Source organism: Amblyomma americanum, chromosome 11, assembly GCF_052857255.1.
Source record: "Amblyomma americanum isolate KBUSLIRL-KWMA chromosome 11, ASM5285725v1, whole genome shotgun sequence".
Taxonomy (NCBI): Eukaryota; Metazoa; Arthropoda; class Arachnida; order Ixodida; family Ixodidae; genus Amblyomma; species Amblyomma americanum.
In genome coordinates, this window is record NC_135507.1 from 95,438,235 (window position 1) to 95,456,196 (window position 17,962).

At 45.2% G+C, this 17,962-nt stretch overlaps 1 protein-coding gene across 1 annotated transcript in view; it reads left to right on the forward strand.

The window, feature by feature from the left end:
• Nucleotides 1–17,962, forward strand: part of LOC144110206 (putative ferric-chelate reductase 1 homolog) — a 125,569-nt gene that overhangs the window by 36,085 nt on the left and 71,522 nt on the right. The window contains exon 7 of the mRNA XM_077643044.1: nucleotides 16,066–16,161. Within this exon, the coding sequence (XP_077499170.1) occupies nucleotides 16,066–16,161 (96 nt within the window). The remainder of the gene's footprint in view (nucleotides 1–16,065; nucleotides 16,162–17,962) is intronic.

Below are 17,962 nucleotides of genomic sequence, written 5' to 3' on the forward strand. Positions count from 1 at the left end.
CGACTCCGCACTGTCTTTGTGGCTGCCTTAACTGAAAACTGCTGTGGCAGGAACACACCATTGTGTGGTTCTAGTTTTTTTGGAAATAAGGCGTGCAGCTCGTCTAACTGTCTCCGGGGGAGTTAGTCGAATTAGAACACCAGTTAGCTATTGGCTCAGATATGCAGTCATTGGTGAGTCCCGGACCCAACGAGCGGCTGGTCCAGTCACTTCCCACGGGCTTTTGAAAGCCGCCGGTACGCCACCGAACAATAGTGGGCAATACCAGAAGAAAAAATTGATCTCATATAAAAAAGGGGTGATGAATCTTTGAAGAATACAGACTCATATACATCAAATTGGTACCCGCCTAATACTACAAAACGGAAATATGTGAGCCTCGACGAGTTTCCCGCACATAAATAGTGCAGTAGGCGCTGGGTCGCAGCAGTAATGCGCGCTATCTGCAATTCGACGTTGGCTGTCTCCTAGCTATGTGGTGAAGCTCTCCTAATGGGGAAGATAATGCGCTCAATCGCCAATATATCAGCACCTTGAAATTGACAAACATGTACAGCATTCCTGGAAAAAATTTTTAATATCGGAACAGCATAAGTACTGTTATGGAAGTATTATAGCTAATGGTTCATTTTACCGATTCGTAGCAAGATCCTCCTTTTAAAGTTTTTTCTGTCACTTGAATCGGGCAGTTGTTCTATTCAAGACCATAATACATCATTTTCTTTGGGGACGTGACTAAAGGTAGGAAACTGCCAGACGCGGTCACGCTACTCAGCGGCAAACAGCGGTTGACACTCATGTACATATAAACAAAAAAGAGACACTGTTTGGAAAGGGATGAGAAAAAAATAAGCATGTTTTACAGAGCACACCTGAAGGAAAAGAAAATATAAACCCGCTTTTTTTACATATCAAAAGTTTATACAGCCGTAAAATACGAACAAGATACACTCCTACTAGCAACGCATGGTTAAGAAAAAAATTCTAATATACACAACACATAAACATAAAGCATGAAGCACCAGTAAAAGGTTTGCCGGTGGTGTTGGTCCGGTGATTTCCAGAAACTGGATGCACCGATTGAAGGCCTCTCGATGATGTGACTTGCAGGCGAAGCGATTTAGTGAGAAACGAACTTTTATACAGGCTGTTTACAGATGGGTACAAACAAAAGTCAGTACACGGCCGCAACTATCCGCGGCCGGCCTAGCCGACCGCCTGCACAGAGGCGAGGGACACCGCGTCCCAACAGTCAAACTAGCGCGCCTTGCACCAGCTCTCAACGGACACTCCATCCGCCCTTGGCCAGACCGAGCGCCTGCCCGCTAGGAGTAGCTAGAGACAAAAGTACACGGGCGCGGCTCCCTTCGCGGGTACACCCCGAAGATGCCCGCGCCCCTTTCCGCACGTAAAAATAAACTGCTAACTGCGGCTCATCAGTTTTGACGAATAGGAAAGCTCAGAACTGATGTCAGCGTTTTCCCTTACCCTCGAGGCCTCCCTAGGTGGCCTCGCAATCCTTCGCCAAGGGGACAGGGGTCCAAGGTCGAGGCCGGCAGATAGCCCCGCCGTCCGGAGCGGCGAAGGAAACCGCAAGGACGAATGGGGAGACTAACCAAAAAGGCATGAGTCCCCTTCTAACGGCGTGCACCAAAGCAAAACAAAATAAAACAAAACCGGACGGACGGATGGATGGATGGATGGATGGATGGATGGATGGATGGATGGATACGGCTGAACCCTTTAAATCGGGCGGTGGCTCAAGCCACCTAGCCATGTCTTGTGAAATTTTACTCCTGTCTTGCTTTTAGCCACCAATCAGATAACCTTCGCAGCCTAGGTCACTGCCCCCTCGCGTAATATTCGCAACACATGTACAAAAAGATGCGACAGCGCGCCGAACCCTACAGCACCCAAAATACATAAACATGACAGAAACTGTCGACTTGGAAAAACTTGTTAAAAAAGAGTTAGAGCGCAACTCCTCATTCAAAAGCATATCATTCAGCATTTTCTTAACTTGGTTTAGAGAACGAGCATTAGTTAATACATCTTTATTCATCATACGGTGGTTTATCAAATCTGGTGTCTGATAGCTTAATCTGTCATACCCGTAGTTCGTCCACGTTCGAGGCTTGATTATAAAATCCTTCCTTAAGTCGTATGAGCTTCTTTTTTCATGATGTTTTGATTCAAAAGTCTTTTCATTGGACCGCTATTGATAAAATTCGAGTGTTAATTTCTATTTGTAGGGCCTACGTATTTTAAGAATCCCATACGATTTGACGTAAGGCGCGCAACTATCTGTCAGCTCTAAGTTACCGATAGCTCGTATTGCTCTATTTTAGAATTGATAATAGGGAATCTAAATTTGTATTGATTGTCGTTTGCCACACGAGTGAGCAATAAATAGCAAAGTAGAGAGCGGATAAGAGAATAGTATATCTGTCGTTTGATACTAACTGGAAGATAACACCTTATTCTATTTAAGATTCCTGGAACGGGACAGAGATCAATTCTATGTGCGTCAATATGCGCATTCCACAAAAGATTTTCCAGGAAAGTAATACCTAGGAATCCGGTAGTCGAATACTGATTTATGACCATCCCTTTAAGCTTTAAAGATCGAAATGTATGCATTGTAGTGCGTTTAGACCGGAATGGTATATATTTTGTCTTTTTATGTTCAGTGCGAGGCGGTTACATCCCAGCCATGAGGTTAAGCTCAACATCCATCCAATTGTTCGCGTCCATAAATAAATTAAATCAATTCCAAAGAAGAACATATTCGTGTAGTCAGAATATAGCACCAGATTTGAAGCGCCCGGTATATTAACAATATCATTGATATACAGAAGAAATAGGACTGGCCTTAGGGTATGTGGACCCTTGTGGTACTCCGTATGACACACTGTTTGTCTGGGAGCGTGCACCATTGATCACAGTATACTGCGCATGGGATGTTAAATTACTCCTAAGAATAACACCTTATAGACTGCCATCGAAATTTAATGATGAACGTTTCTTTTTCTTTTTCTTTTCTTTTCTTTTTCTTCTTCTTTTTCTTCTTCTTTTTCTTCTTCTTTTTCTTCTTCTTTTTCTTCTTCTTTTTCTTCTTCTTTTTCTTCTTCTTTTTCTTCTTCTTTTTCTTCTTCTTTTTCTTCTTCTTTTTCTTCTTCTTTTCTTCTTCTTTTTTCTTCTTTTTCTTTTTCTTCTTCTTTTCTTCTTCTTTTTCTTCTTTCTTTTTCTTCTTCTTTGTTCTTCTTCTTTTTCTTCTTCTTTTTCTTCTTCTTTTCTTCTTCTTTTTCTGTCTTCTTTTTCTTCTTCTTTTTCTTCTTCTTTTTCTTCTTCTTTTCTTCTTCTTTTTCTTCTTTCTTTTTCTTCTTCTTTTTCTTCTTCTTTTTCTTCTTCTTTTTCTTTCTTCTTTTTCTTCTTCTTTTTCTTCTTCCTTTTTCTTTTTCTTTTTCTTTTTCTTTTCTTTTTCTTCCTTTTTCTTTTCTTTCTTTTCCTTTTTCTTTTCTTTTTCTTTTCCTTTTTTTTCCTTTTTCTTTTCTTTTTCTTTCTTTTTCTTTTCCTTTTTCTTCTTCTTTTTCTTCTTCTTTTTCTCTTCTTCTTCTTTCTTCTTCTTTTTTCTTCTTCTTTTCTCTTCTTTTTCTTCTTCTTTTTCTTCTTCTTTTCTTCTTCTTTTTCTTCTTCTTTTTCTTCCCTTCTTTTTCTTCTTCTTTTCTTCTTCTTTTTCTTCTTCTTTTTCTTCTTCTTTTTCTTCTTCTTTTCTTCTTCTCTTCTTCTTCTTCTTCTTCTTCTTCTTCTTCTTTTCTTCTTCTCTTCTTCTTCTTCTTCTTCTTCTTCTTTCTTCTTCTTCTCTTCTTCTTCTTCTTCTTCTTCTTCTTCTTCTTCTTCTTCTTCTTCTTCTTCTTCTTCTTCTTCTTCTTCTTCTTCTTCTTCTTCTTCTTCTTCTTCTTCTCTTCTTCTTCTTCTTCTTCTTCTTCTTCTTCTTCTTCTTCTTCTTCTTCTTCTTCTCAAGTAATATGGCACATACCCACGTGGGGGGGATTAGCCAAGGTATAGAGTAGAATGGCAATGAAGCATCTTCTTCTTCTTCTTCTCCTCAAGTAATATGGCACATACCCATGTGGGGGGATTGGCCAAGGTATAGAGTAGAATGCCAATGAAGCATTTGCGCGGGGAAGGAAACGTCAGAAGACTGAATCAAGATAAAAAATTGGAAAAATAAAATGAATTCAAGAGGTATGAGTCATCCGGAATAAAATCAATCTTGCCTTTTTTGGACATGCGAAAGAATTTTGTATATAGCTAACAAGATAATCGATTAGTTGCACTTATGTAATCGTGAAGGTAGCCGCATACACTGCTTAACGGGAATCCATTGGCGCTCGCACCGAACGATAGAAGAACTGTAAGAGACAGAGGCAGTCCTAGTCTCGAAAGAGGAACCTCCAGATATTGATTTCTCTGAACCGCGAACCGCCAGCAAGAGAGGAGAAAATGATCGATTGATTCAACTTGCCCACATGATACACAAAGGTATGTCGCAGCGAACCCGCACCTGCATAAGTACAAGTTTAAGTGAGGGATTCTACATCACAGGAGCGTCATGGACACTTCACAAAGCCTTGACTTACACCACCGGATATTCCATGGGTACTTTAGGTGTTGAAAGTCCACGGTATTGAGCAACGGATCACTCAAAGTGGCTGAAATATGTTGGAACCGCTGGAAACGTGAAGCTGCTAACAGAATGAGGTGAGGGACGGGATATATTACAGGTGCGCTGAGAGCTGACCTTGCCAATAAATCAGCCACCTCGTTAAAATAGACGCCTGAATGCCCAGGTACCCAGACCAAACGGATCTCGCGCACTGTGCTCGGAACAAAAATTCTAAGTGAACGAGTCAAGAAAGATTTTTCCGAATTTTGGAGAGAGACAATAACTGAAAGGCAGTCTGTAAGAATAAGAACCCGTGCGACATGTCTGGGAATTTTGAGAAGAGCCAAACCAATGGCCAAAAACTCTGTGAAAGAATATATGAGTATAATCAGGGGTACGAACGGAGTAGCTCCAAGCTAGATCCTGCGAATATATGCCAATCGCCGCCTTCTCACAGCTGCCGGAGGCATCAGTGGAGAGAACAGTATGATGTGGAAAATTCTGTAGGTGTTCAGAAAGAAGACCATTTAGGGTATGTGCGGGCATATGCTTCGCATGGGACGGGAAAATAAAGTCGTAATAGAAGACGGGATCAGCCTGCGTGTCAGGAACTCGTTGCAAGGAGATCAGATCAACCTGAAGCGGAGCTAACAGATTCTGCGTGAACCTAACTTGCGGACGCTGATAACGTGGCCAGTGATTAGTAAAAAAAAAGTGTGGTTGGGATACAAAAATTGGAATACTAACGCCTGGGGCCGGGTCCAAAGACTTGAGGAAAGTACGCACTGTTAGAAGTTGGAAGCGGGAATAGAGGTTGGGGATACGGGCTTCCAGATAAAGGACAGCGTTGGAAGCTGATTTTGGGAGCCCGAGGCATAGCCGTAGGGCACGCCTTTCCAGTAAGGCTAATGGCTGCAGCTTGTAGTTCGCGCTACCAGAGAACAAGGGGCAACCAAATTCCAGAATCGGTCTCATATAAGCCTTATAGAGCAAGAGTAGCGTGTCACGACGCATGCCAAACTTTTTATTGCCAACTCGGGTAAAACGGCCCAGTGCACGCTCCCCTTTAATAACATTATTCTTAATATGGTGTCGCCAGTCCAAATTGTGGTCATAAGTAACACCTAGGTATTTAACCGACTCCACCTGCGGAATTGGAGTGGAGCGGTAGGCTAGCGAGATGTACATAGGAGCGTCGGGTGGAAATACCAGCACGCCACATTTGCTGACATTAAGTGATAAATTGATTTGGTCCAACCAGACTTCAATAGCATTCAGATATGCCTGCAAATACCCGTAGAGCACATGAATATCCTTTGCTGATGCGAAAAATGCTATATCATCTGCGTATACATAAACTGTAACGTTAGGATGAATGGGGATGTCCCGAACTAATATGTTGAAAAGCAGCGGAGAAAGAACAGAGCCTTGCGGCACACCTCTTGATTGACCATAGGTATTAGAACAAAAAGATCCGTCTGTACAGAAGAAAAATCTATCTTTTAGAAATTCACAAATCCAGGCGTAGAGGTAATGCGGTGGTTGTAGTTGAGCAAGATTGTTAATGGTTGAGCAAGATTGTTAATGAGGACTGTGTGCTCCACGCTGTCATAGGCCTTCGCAACGTCAAGCGTCACCAAGGCCGAAACTTCTCTCTGGCGCATTGAGAGTCGTATTCGGCTCTCGAGATACACATGCGCGGACCATATGGAACAACCGCGACGAAAGCCAATCTGTGCGGGGCTGAGGCCGTTAATATGATGAACATGCTTTGTGAGGCGACTGTGTACTACTCTTTCTATTAGCTTTACTAAATTTGAGGTTAAAGCAATCGGCCGAATATTGTCTAATTGAAATCCATTGTCTGCATTTTTTTAAAGTAAAATTATTTTCGCAATTTTTCAACTGTGACGAATCCAAGAGGTTTCCAATGACGCATTGACAATATCTAGAAGGTAAGTTGGAAAGTCGTGCGCTAAAATCTTTAACATGCCCGCAGTAATCCCGTCAGATCCCGGAGCAGCAGAGTGCATCGAGGAAACAATTTGCAGGAGCTCTGACAAGTCGACCTCAGGATAGTCCAAGCTGGGGGTGAGAGTGTGCAAAGGTTCTGCATTCTGTACCTGGAAACGTAAGACCAGCCCCTGCGCGATGCGTTCAAGATTTTGCTTAGCCTCCTGCGGAGACATTACCATTGACCTTATGCGATTGGAGGCCGGAGAGCTGTTATTCTGCGCCATGAATCTATAGAGAGCCTTCTTATTCTGGGGTTTTGAGAGATACGTGTTTAAATTTTGATTATAATCCTCCTTTGCCTTTTTAACAGTTCTTTTGAAACATGCAGAGAAGAACTTATAATTTATCCAATTAGCTGGGCTCTGATTATAGGAAAGGCTTTTCCAGGCTGCTTTTCTACGACGATAAGCTTTCTCACACTCCTCCGTCCACCAAGGAGACGGCTGTCTGGCAGGAGCAGTAGCGCACACCGAGAATACAGAGCTCTCAGCAGCATCTTGCAGAAAGGTAATTGTCCGCTGAGCTCTTTGTGCTCGACCTGAGCTAACTATGGAGGGGAGTGAGGCAAATATCAATTTTTTGTACATAATGTGGTTTACAAATTTCATGGTTGCACCACCTTTCTGATAGGCGAGGATATAATAGAAAAGGTTATTGGAAAGTGGTCACTAGATGTACCTGATTCTTCAGTTGACCATGCAGATACGCCAACCCCACGAGATGCTAATGTTAAATCTATGATTGAACGGGATCCTCCTCGCATAAAGGTTACTGCTCTGGAATTACAGCAGCGCACTGCATTCATTGACATCCAGGACCACAGAAGCTGGCCGCAGGAGTCAGAGCGACTATCCCAGACACTGTGGTGCGAATTAAAATCTCCTGCGATGACTGTGCTGTTTGCGCCGCTCAGTAAGGTATCCAAACAGTCTGTCCTGTGAACACCGATTGGGAAGTAGACGTTAGCAATAGTGACTTTGGCGCACTGTGGAAGGGAGATTTCAACCGCCAACAACTCACAGTCAGGCGCATAACTGTCTGCGAGAGTGATGCCCGGTGACATATTTTCGTAGAGATCATAGTTATTAACCCACCACCCCTGCGATTAACGCGATCTACCCTGAAAACGCGAAATTTTTTTAAATGTGAATGATTTAAGTGGAGAGAGCCACGTTTCTTGTAAAATCACAATATCTGGATTATGTTTATGAAGAAGTAATTCAAGATCCGGTAAAGAAGAAAGTACGGAGCGACAATCCCACTGCATAACTTTTAGACCCGCCATGATTATCGACTGGTTAAAGAGGCATCAACAGCCTCCTTCAGCTCATCAGTCTGGGGAATTAATTTGGGGGGTCCTTTCTTTGCTTTGACTTGCGGAACAGCTTACTTCGAGGGTGAGGAAGAAGCTCGACGCTTCTGGGAAGTGGTGAGCATTTCAACGTCCATGCTACAAGTATCTACGTGTGCGACACTGTCAGGAGCGCTGTTGGCAGGCGGTACTTGGGGCACGGTAGGAGGCGACATGGAATGCCTCTTACTAGCAGCACTTGGGAGTGATGCCGGCGTAGCCTCCGAAACATGTGATTCAGTAGGCAGAGATTGGCCAGCAACAAGTTGAGATAGAGCCTCGGTGAAACTGCCCAGCATTCGCTCGACCACCACAGAAAGAGCCTGTTCTACTGAGGACACTATTGAAGTAGTCAAACTTGACGGTATATCAGCAACGGAGCTTCGCGCGCGGCTGGCATATGTAGTATCCCTCTGGTCCAGAAGTGCATAAGCATCTGCTCTCGATCATCGTTTCGCTTGAATGATATCGAGCAGGCTTTGTTCGTCGGCTCGTTTCGAGCAGTTGACATCATCAGCTGAGTGGTTGCCCTTGCATAGGCAACACTGGGGCTGATCAGAGGCGCAGCTGTCATCTGAATGCCCTTCTCCACAAACACGGCAGCGGGTCGCCGACTTACACGCTTTACCACTGTGACCGAAACGCCAACAGTTGTTGCACTGAAGAGGACGGGGCTGCAGAGGGTCCACACGATACACTATCGGCCAAACCTTGAGTTCAGAAGGACAGGAGGAACCAGCAAACGTAGTGATAACTGACTCTGTCGCAACACGCACACCATTGAATTCTCTACTGCACCGGTAGACAGAAAGAACCCCCACACCTGCATCCTGAAACTCCTCCAGTATATCCTGCGGGGAAGATGCTGGGTCCACGCCACGAACAATACCTTTGGAACATGCGAGCTGTTCCGGGATGAAGGCTTTAACCGCTAATGACTGAAAAATTTTGCACTGGAGCAGGTCTGTGACACAATCAATGTCAGCGGACCTGCAAACAATGCCTCTCCGGCCGAACGGTCGCACCTCAGAGATCTGGAGGTAGTGGGTAGTGAGAGATCTTAGCTCCTGCTGAAGGACCTTGGAGCTTTTCATCTTGATCGTTCCCTCACCGATCGGCACGAGAGCCACAGGGATGATGTCAATTCCATTTTTACGAAAATTTTCTAGCGGCAAGCTTTGGGTGGGCAAGCTGGCAAACCAGGTTGCCGACCCTCCACCCGGGGAGGTCAGCCACATACCTGAGCCAAACGCACCCTCAAATGCACATTAACCTGGCCTACAGACCTAACCTGAGACCTGGCCAAAACCCCCACGCAGAAAGGCCTCACCAGAGATGACCACGTAGGCACCACCAGGACACCACAGTTGAGCTCGAAGCCAAGCACCAGCAAGAACCCTTCTTCGTCCGCCTCCTCTGACTCACTTGCTTCCTCTTCCTCACTCGCTTGGCTGCTCCTGGCTGAAGATCCGAACAATACGCGCTTTAAACTTTTTAAACTTCTTTCCGACAAACGTGGTTAGCAAGGCGTATTTCCCGTTGTTCAGGCGTTTTGGCTGCACGTTTAGCTTTGGCTTTAACATTTTTTCGCTGTTGTGCAGCCAACTCCCAAGCGAGTACTTCTGGATCGGATGAATTTAGTTTCTGAGCTTTTCTGCGTACTCTAGCAGCAGCCGCACTCTCCTTCCCTTCCATGCCGAGTGCGCACGCCTATTCTCGGGGGAGCGCATTATATAGCCTCCTTGTGCGTGCACATGACGCACATGTGCAGTAGCGCGCGGCTGCGCCGAAAGGTCAGGTGACAGAGTCGGCGGCGGCAGCGGCGAGGAGCGACCACCTGCGCGGCGCTTGACGTCACTAGTCTTCGCGCACCCGCGTAACTCATAAGTTCGTCTCACTCGAAGCTCGGCTCTGGCCTGCGTAGTGAAGCTTCAAAAATGCAAGCCTGTCGATGGGAAATCAGCGGATATATTACTGTTAAAGCACTGTTCCGATGGGTCAAAACCCAGAGTGAGATCTTGGATGTTTGTAAGCTTGCGGTGTTTATGCGTTTGTGCCGGGTGAAAATAATAAAGAAAATTAAGTCGAATAAATAATTATGATTGGAACTCCAACCAGCGGCGGCGCGAAGAGATCAGCTTCGCTGGCCACTGCACGAGAGCACTATATATGCTATCGCCGCAGCCGATCACTGCAACACACTCTCCCGCTGTGCGCTGCACGTAGTCTTCTTCAACGACCACTCCTATTACATAACTAACATTCGCGCTTTACGCTATGTGGCGATAGTGACAGAGATGTGCGCTGCGCGCGTTGGCATGAACAATGTTGTGGCAGTAACAAGACACTAGAACAGACGCGCTGCCATTGACAACACTGCTGCAAAAACGCTGCAATGGAGCATAGGCTGCTGGATAAATTCGCATCGGCGGTGGTGTCCAGCAGCAGAAAACCATGGCTTCGCACAATATTTCCTACTAAGCAGTGCTAAACCGGCAAAATTTTTGTTATTGTGAACATTTACAATATATCAAACAATTTCGTTCATAAACTCTTTCCGGTTGAAGTAAGATTTTCTACAGATTTGCTGGGTATGAAAACATATAGCTTCAGCATATTTAGATGGGCACGAAGTCATTCATCCCTGCTTTCTCGTTTTGATGTGCCAGCCAGGTCAGTCGCGGATAAAGAATGCGCAGATTTGCTGCCAGCACTTCAAACTTTAACTTGTGTTCAAATTACACGAACATGTCAGGCCGTGTTCGTGGCATTTAGTATTTACTTGGTGTTATTGTTTGTTATGACAGACTTGGGATTGGTTCGCGCTCATAGAAGTATGCTAAATTGTGTGTTTCTGATTAACAGTACCTCTTGCTCGGCTAGTTGGTGTAACATTTCGTAACAAAAGATAAAAACAGCGCTAACTTTGACACAAACCACACAGAAAGACCAGACACGACGGGCGCTGACTCCAACTATATTTATTGAAAGCCACATGTTGCATATATATACCCCGAAGAAGGTGAACGCATGCGCATTTCTTACATGGTAATAAAGAAAGGAGAAAAAAGAAAAACAACACCAATAAACACACTCAAACCAAAGCTACTGATTATCGCGTATTCTTTAGCAATTTATGCTCGCTTTCTCGTAGGGCGATAGAAGTGGTGCTGGCGCACATACCACCTCTCTCTTTGATAAAATAGGCTTCTATCAGTTCCCGAGCGAATCTATCTTTGCTTCTAGCTGGAATTTTAACCTCCCCAAGTCGTGGTTCACAGTTTTATTCGTTATTATCAATGCAGGAGCGCCAATGGGCGGGTAGGTTTTCGGACGAATTTGCTGCGTTCCTTAACGATCTTTTATGTTCCCCCGCACGCTCGTTTACGCAGCGTCCACTCTGCCCGACGTACACCTTGCCTCATGCAAGGGGGATCTCGTAGACCACTCCCGTGGCACACCTTACGTAGGGCTTCGAGAGCTTTTTTCCACACCCAGGTTTAGCCTTGGCACCGCTGCTTACCTTGGGGCACGTCTTGGCCAATTTGCAGGGGGCGGAGAAGACCATGGGGACTCCGTACTTGTTGCCTACTCGTTTTAAATTGTGGGACACCTTGTGAATGTACGGTATCACCACTGGTTTGGCTTCGCCGAAATCTTCTTTCCGGCGTTGCCCCTTTCGCTTACCCTTAAGTTTTTGCAGCAGTGCCTCGGTCCCGGCAGTGAAGACATGGTTAGGGAACCCTGCTTTACGAAGTCTATTCTCCTCACCCTGGAAGCTCGCCCGCGTCATGTGAGGGCACGACTTGACGAGTGCAGATTCTATAGAAAGGGTGGCAATAGCCCTTTTAACAGTTTTTGATTGAGCCGAATCGAACGGTAAAAAATCTTTCTTGGCCCTAGGAATGTAGCGCCAGCAAACATTTCCGTCCCCCAGCTTAATGTTAAGGTCTGAAAACTGGAGGCAGTCCTGTTCAGGAAGCTTAAATGTGAAAGAGAGCCCTTCCCTTGTTGTGTGCACACTTCTAAAATCATCATGGCAGTCTCCTCATAGCGGCCTGTGTCATGTCTCTTTAAAATCACTAAAAATCGTCAACATATCTAAAAATCTTTAGGACAGTTCCATCGTCAAGTAGTGATTCCAAAACGTTGTCAATGGATGCAAAAAAAATGTTACATAACACTGGCGCGACACATGAACCGATGCAAATGTCCTGGCCTTTTGCACCTGCCGAGCAAGATACATCACGTTTAGTCTCAAGAAAGGACTCGTATCAACGGAAGTGAGCGCCCCTTTTTGGATGTGTTCAACCTTCTTAATGATACGCAAGGAGAGTTAGCAAAGTTTTAAGGGCGAAAATCTGGAGGCAAGTGCGATTGTTGCATGATTGGTTAAACTTGGTGTGCTTAAGTGAAGATGTGGAATTTATAGCCAAGAAGCTGAAATCCCTAAGAAACCAAGCGGCCCAGACTACGGAGGCATTATGGAGGTGCGTACTGAAAAGACCCTACACACCGGTGCAAACCTTCCTAGGAAGGAACAGAACAAGAGCGGACCTGTGGTTTTAGGCGTCGTAAATGTGCCAAAAGACATCGCAGACATCCTGGCAAAAGGACCAAAATAAAGCTTTGAGCCTTCCTTACCGACACACGAGCTATTGGCTTTTACTCCGCGCGTAGCAAGAAAAACAGAAAAAGAAAATCAAGAAAGGTGCATTCTCGACGGCATTGACAGTTTTACAAGGACCACACTCCAGAAGGAACCCGCTCCGAGAGGGAAAGCCTTCACTGGCAAGGTGATCGCATATTGCAAGGATAACAGCCTGTACCTGCTGCAGTCGGACAAAGAAGGGAACTTTGTTATCATGTCTTCAATCCTTTACAACGAGAAAGCTTTGCAAGCAATTTCGAAGAACTTTGTGCAAATCAAACCATCCGCCACCAGGATAAAAGACAAGGCTGTTGCCCTGTGCAAATTCCTGCAGCTGCAGAGCCCGGCAAGAGCTGTTTTGAACTCTTCTGAGTGTAACCTGTCAATCTTCTTTGCGGTTAAGACCCATAAACCAGAGGCACCGTTTAGGGTCATAGTTAGTGAGAAGGGTACATGGCAGCACCACATCAGCCGCTTTTTGCTTAAGAACCTAAGGATTTGCACGTTTCGGACCCTTTTACGCGAAAAATTCCTTCCATGTAGCCGGCGTGTTGGAGAGGGAAGAAGAGATTGGTTACGCGTTCTCTATAGATCTTGTAGATCTTTTTTTACTCTGTGCCTCATAGCGGACCTCTTCAATACTGTTCAACAGTATATCGAAGCAAATATATAATAATAATACTATTGCGTTTCAAAACAAGGCAGGCGTAAGTGTCGACAATTTTATGCCTTTTAGAGTTTTATATTAAGTCCACCTTCATCCAGTTTGACAACCGGCGATTCCTACAAACACCAGGGCATTTGCTTCGGTTCATGTGTCCGCGCCAGTGTTATGTGATATTTTTCTTGCATCCATTGACAAAATTTTGGCAATCACTAACTGACGATGGAACTGTCCTAAAGGTTTTTAGATATGTTGACGATTTTTATGAATTTTAAATGAGGACATGACACAGGCCGATATGAGGAGACTGCCATGAAGATTTTAGAAATGTTCACACAATAAGGGAAGGGGGCTCTCTTTCACATTTAAGCTTCCTGAACAGGACTGCCTCCAGTTTTCAGACCTTAACATTAAGCTGGGGGACGGAAGTCGTCTGCTGGTGCTACATTCCTAGGGCCAAGAAAGATTTTTTACCGTTCGATTCGGCTCAATCAAAAACTGTTTAAAAGGGATATTGCCACCCTATCTATAAAATCTGCACTCCCTCAAGTCGTTGCCCTCACATGACGCGGGCGAGCTTCCAGGGTTGAGTTGAATAGACTGCGTAAAGCAGGGTTCTCTAACCACGTCTTCACTGCCGGGACCGAGGCACTGCCTGCAAAAACTTTAAGGGTAAGCGAAAGGGGGCAACGCCGGAAAGAAGATTTCGTGCGAAGCCAAACCAGTGGTGATACCGTACATTCACAAGGTGTCCCACAATTTAAAACGAGTAGGGCAACAAGTACGGAGTCCCCATGGTCCTTCTCCGCCCCCTGCAAATTGGCCAAGACGTGCCCCAAGGTAAGCAGCGGTGCCAAGGCTAAACCTGGGTGTGGAAAAAAAGCTCTCGAAGCCCTACGTAAGGTGTGCCACGGGAGTGGTCTACGAGATCCCCCTTGCATGAGGCAAGGTGTACGTCGGGCAGAGTGGACGCTGCGTAAACGAGCGTGCGGGGGAACATAAAAGATCGTTAAAGGAACGCAGCAAATTCGTCCGAAAACCTACCCACCCATTGGCGCTCCTGCATTGATAAAAACGAAAAAAACTGTGAACCACGGGCTTGGGGAGGTTAAAATTCCAGCTAGAAGCAAGATAGATTAGCTCGGGAACTGATTGAAGCCTATTTTATCAAAGCGAGAGGTGGTATGTGCGCCAGCACCACTTCTATCGCCCTACGAGAAAGCGAGCATAAATTGCTAAAAAATACGCGATAATCAGTAGCTTTGGTTTGAGTGCGTTTTGGTGTTGTTTTTCTTTTTTCTCCTTTCTTTATTACCATGTAAGAAATGCGCATGCGTTCACCTTCTTCGGGGTATATATATGCAACATGTGGGCTTTCAATAAACATAGTTGGAGTCAGCGCCCGTCCTGTCTGGTCTTTCTGTGTGGTTTGTGTCAAATTAGCACCGTTTTTTATCTTTTGTTACACAATGGGTTTCTCACGTGGTTGTTTTGGTATTGATATATAATTTCCTATTTTCACGCGAGTCAAAAGCGGCACAAGGATGTTTATCACGTTTGATTGCATGGTGTGTAATTTGTGTTTTCATCGACCGGTGTGTGACTCCCAACTTTTATACTAGGCGACGTTCGTGAACAAGTGTTATCCATGCTTCAGGACGTATTTTTGATCTTCGGCAAAGATATGCCCCGAAGCGGTGAAGATATGATGTGATGTTCGTTGAAGTATTTATTGCAGCATGGTTTTTAGTGGAAAGGTACGGTCTTGCTACCCGCAAGCGGTAGCACATAAAAGAAGCGCGGAGAACCAATGCAACTCACGTGCGTACAAAGTGGAGTGACGCATTGATTGCTTAGAAGCGTGTACGTCATTGTTTTGCTAGTGCTCGCAATACTTTATTTAAAAAAAAAACAGGACCCGAACACGAAGATAAACGAAAGGATGAAGGTCAGGAGGCTCTTCTTACTGTCGCCTTCCTTCGTGTGTCCAGTCCTTTTTATCACGACTCTAATATCAAGAATGAATAAAAGCCAACAAGCCCAACAATATTCTTATGCTCGCAACTGTGGAGATTTTGTTTGCTGACCTGTGACTTCAGGGCTTAAAGAAACCTAAATGAACTTTCTGCGAACAATAGCAATGTAATCAATTATTAAAGCAAACCATAATGTCGCTCATTTGTCATCAATGAGCAGACATCAACGATTTTACGCTTTCCAACTAATGCTCCATGGTAGTGGCGACATATTGCTCGTTGGAGTGTAACGTATACATGGTGCCCTGACGGAGAGGTCTAAGCTCCCTTAACCCCTTCCTTTGCAGCGAAGCTCTCAGTAGATAATTGTCGCTATGTGCGTCGGTGTTTCCCTGTAACCAGCTGTGAGGCTGGTCATTACGTAACCAGCGGCATCACACGTGCTGAACGAGTGGTCCTCGTGAGCATGCCGACCACGTGACCCTAAGCCTCAACGTCAGTGCACCCAAGGGCGTACGGTCCGGAGCGTTCGCTGCCGCCCACGTGGCCCCCCCACGCGATGTCGCCACCGCGAGCATCCCTCGAAAAGAATGAGGAGGTGGCGTAAATTGACAAATTGCAAAATCACGTATCCAAAAAATCATCACTCTCAAAAGCGTAAAACAAGTGAGCTGGTGAAATGTATTATGAAGAAGCTATAAGCGTGGCGGTATTTTATTGATGCTTTAATTTTTGCAGGACTCCACGAGCGTAGTAGAATGCCTCCAGCTGGGCGACCGGACAGCGGTGCGGGAGTCTTGGAACGAGGGCACAAGTAATGTCGGCTTGGGCACGGTGAGCACCTGGCGCTCCGTAGCTGAACGCAGAATCCCGTCTTTAAAAGCGGCTAGTACTGGTCCTTAGTCGCCGCGGCAGTAGTGTGAACTGCTTCATAAACGGTCCAAGAAGGTAAAACGGCAGCCTTATCGCCACCACTCCAATCCCCTTGTCGTGCCTGCCTGTACAGCATAGGAGCGAACAAAAATAATGTATTTTTTAAACTAAGCCATATATGCAAGTGATCCTTGCACCCCGGGTGCTTGTGAGTGTTTTGGAAACAAATTTGTCTAGCTAGTCAGTGAAAAAATGCGAAAAGAGACCTCTCGTCGCTTCACCAAATAGCGCAGACTTGACCCGCACGGCCTTCAAGGGTCCCTGCCGTCTGCGAGCAGTGTTATGTTTCCTTCTGTTTGATCATGCTAACCAAACTGGCCAGCATTTTTTCTTGCGAATGTTTCTTAGTAGAAGGTTTTTGCGGGCTACTTGGCTCAAATTTAGGAAGGATAGAAACTGCGCAACACGGCGAGGACAGGAGGAAAAGCAACAAATTCGACACGACGGGCGCAAACTGCGAACAGTTTATTCAAGAAACCGAAAACACAGGCTAGTTAGGCGGGAACCCAGGCGTGCGACCATCTTTTCCACTCGCACATCTACTCATGAACACACAGAAGATATATCCACATATAAACAACATAACGGGTAACAATACTTGAGGCCAGGTAAATAAACAAGGTGCGGTTTCAGATTTACCCAAAAATGTTTAGGCACGTTCATTTAGAAGTGGCCATAGATGGCGCCAACAACGCCAAAGCCAACAACGCAACGAGCATGGTGGCAACTGCCATCACCTCGTCTTAAAGGGAACGCTCCTACCTTCCATCCATCCATCCATGGAACGCAGCAACTGCCCAGCTATCAGCGCACTTCACGCCTTTTCTTTAGTGTTACATATTACCCCAGTACCTTTTCTACCGTATGCATTCTACTCCTACGCAATTCCAGTTCCTCTGCAACGATTTTTGTGTATATATATATATATATATATATATATATATATATATATATATATATTGCTGTAAAACTTCTCTTTATGTTTTATGTATGCCCCTTCTCCTTGGGCTTCTGCTTGCAGTATTTCGTACATCAAAAATAATAACGCTGGCAACTGTTCTTCACTGGGTTGATCATAACATTACGTAATTTTTGACAGTAATCTACAAGCATTTTGGAACCACCAAGCTGGCTTGCGAACACTTGCTGTCTAGAAACTTTCTTTTCGTTGGTCGTTCCTAGCCTATTTATGGCACTTTTTTGCCACTGCTACCCTTACGTCATAACTAACCCTTTCGTCAATATCATCTTTCTCAGAGGCTCACCGCTTTCGTGAGCAATAACAAGATAGTAATAAGGGAGTAATTACTCATTGGCATCCACCCAAGCGCAGCCATATGGCTACACAGGAAAGCTGTAGAGCTTCCTCAGAAACCCGGCAGTTAAAGAAAAATTCATCTTGGTCCGGGGTTCGAGCCCGGGACCACCGCTTCAACGGAGCAGTCGCTCTACCAAGTGAGCTGACCGGAACGGCAAGCTTATGGTAGGGCGAGAGCGATTTGATCAATAGCTCGTAGTGAGAATAGTGTTTGTAAAATGTTCACTCCACCTTGGCCTTCCCCTAAACATTTGACCAATAACAAGATATGCGCGGCAAGGTATAGCATCACTGGCAGCTGCACCATTGCTTCAGATGCGCCTGTGATTATTTCTTTGCATGGAACCATGGTTTCGTGTTCGCGTCTTCCATGGTTCCTTCTGT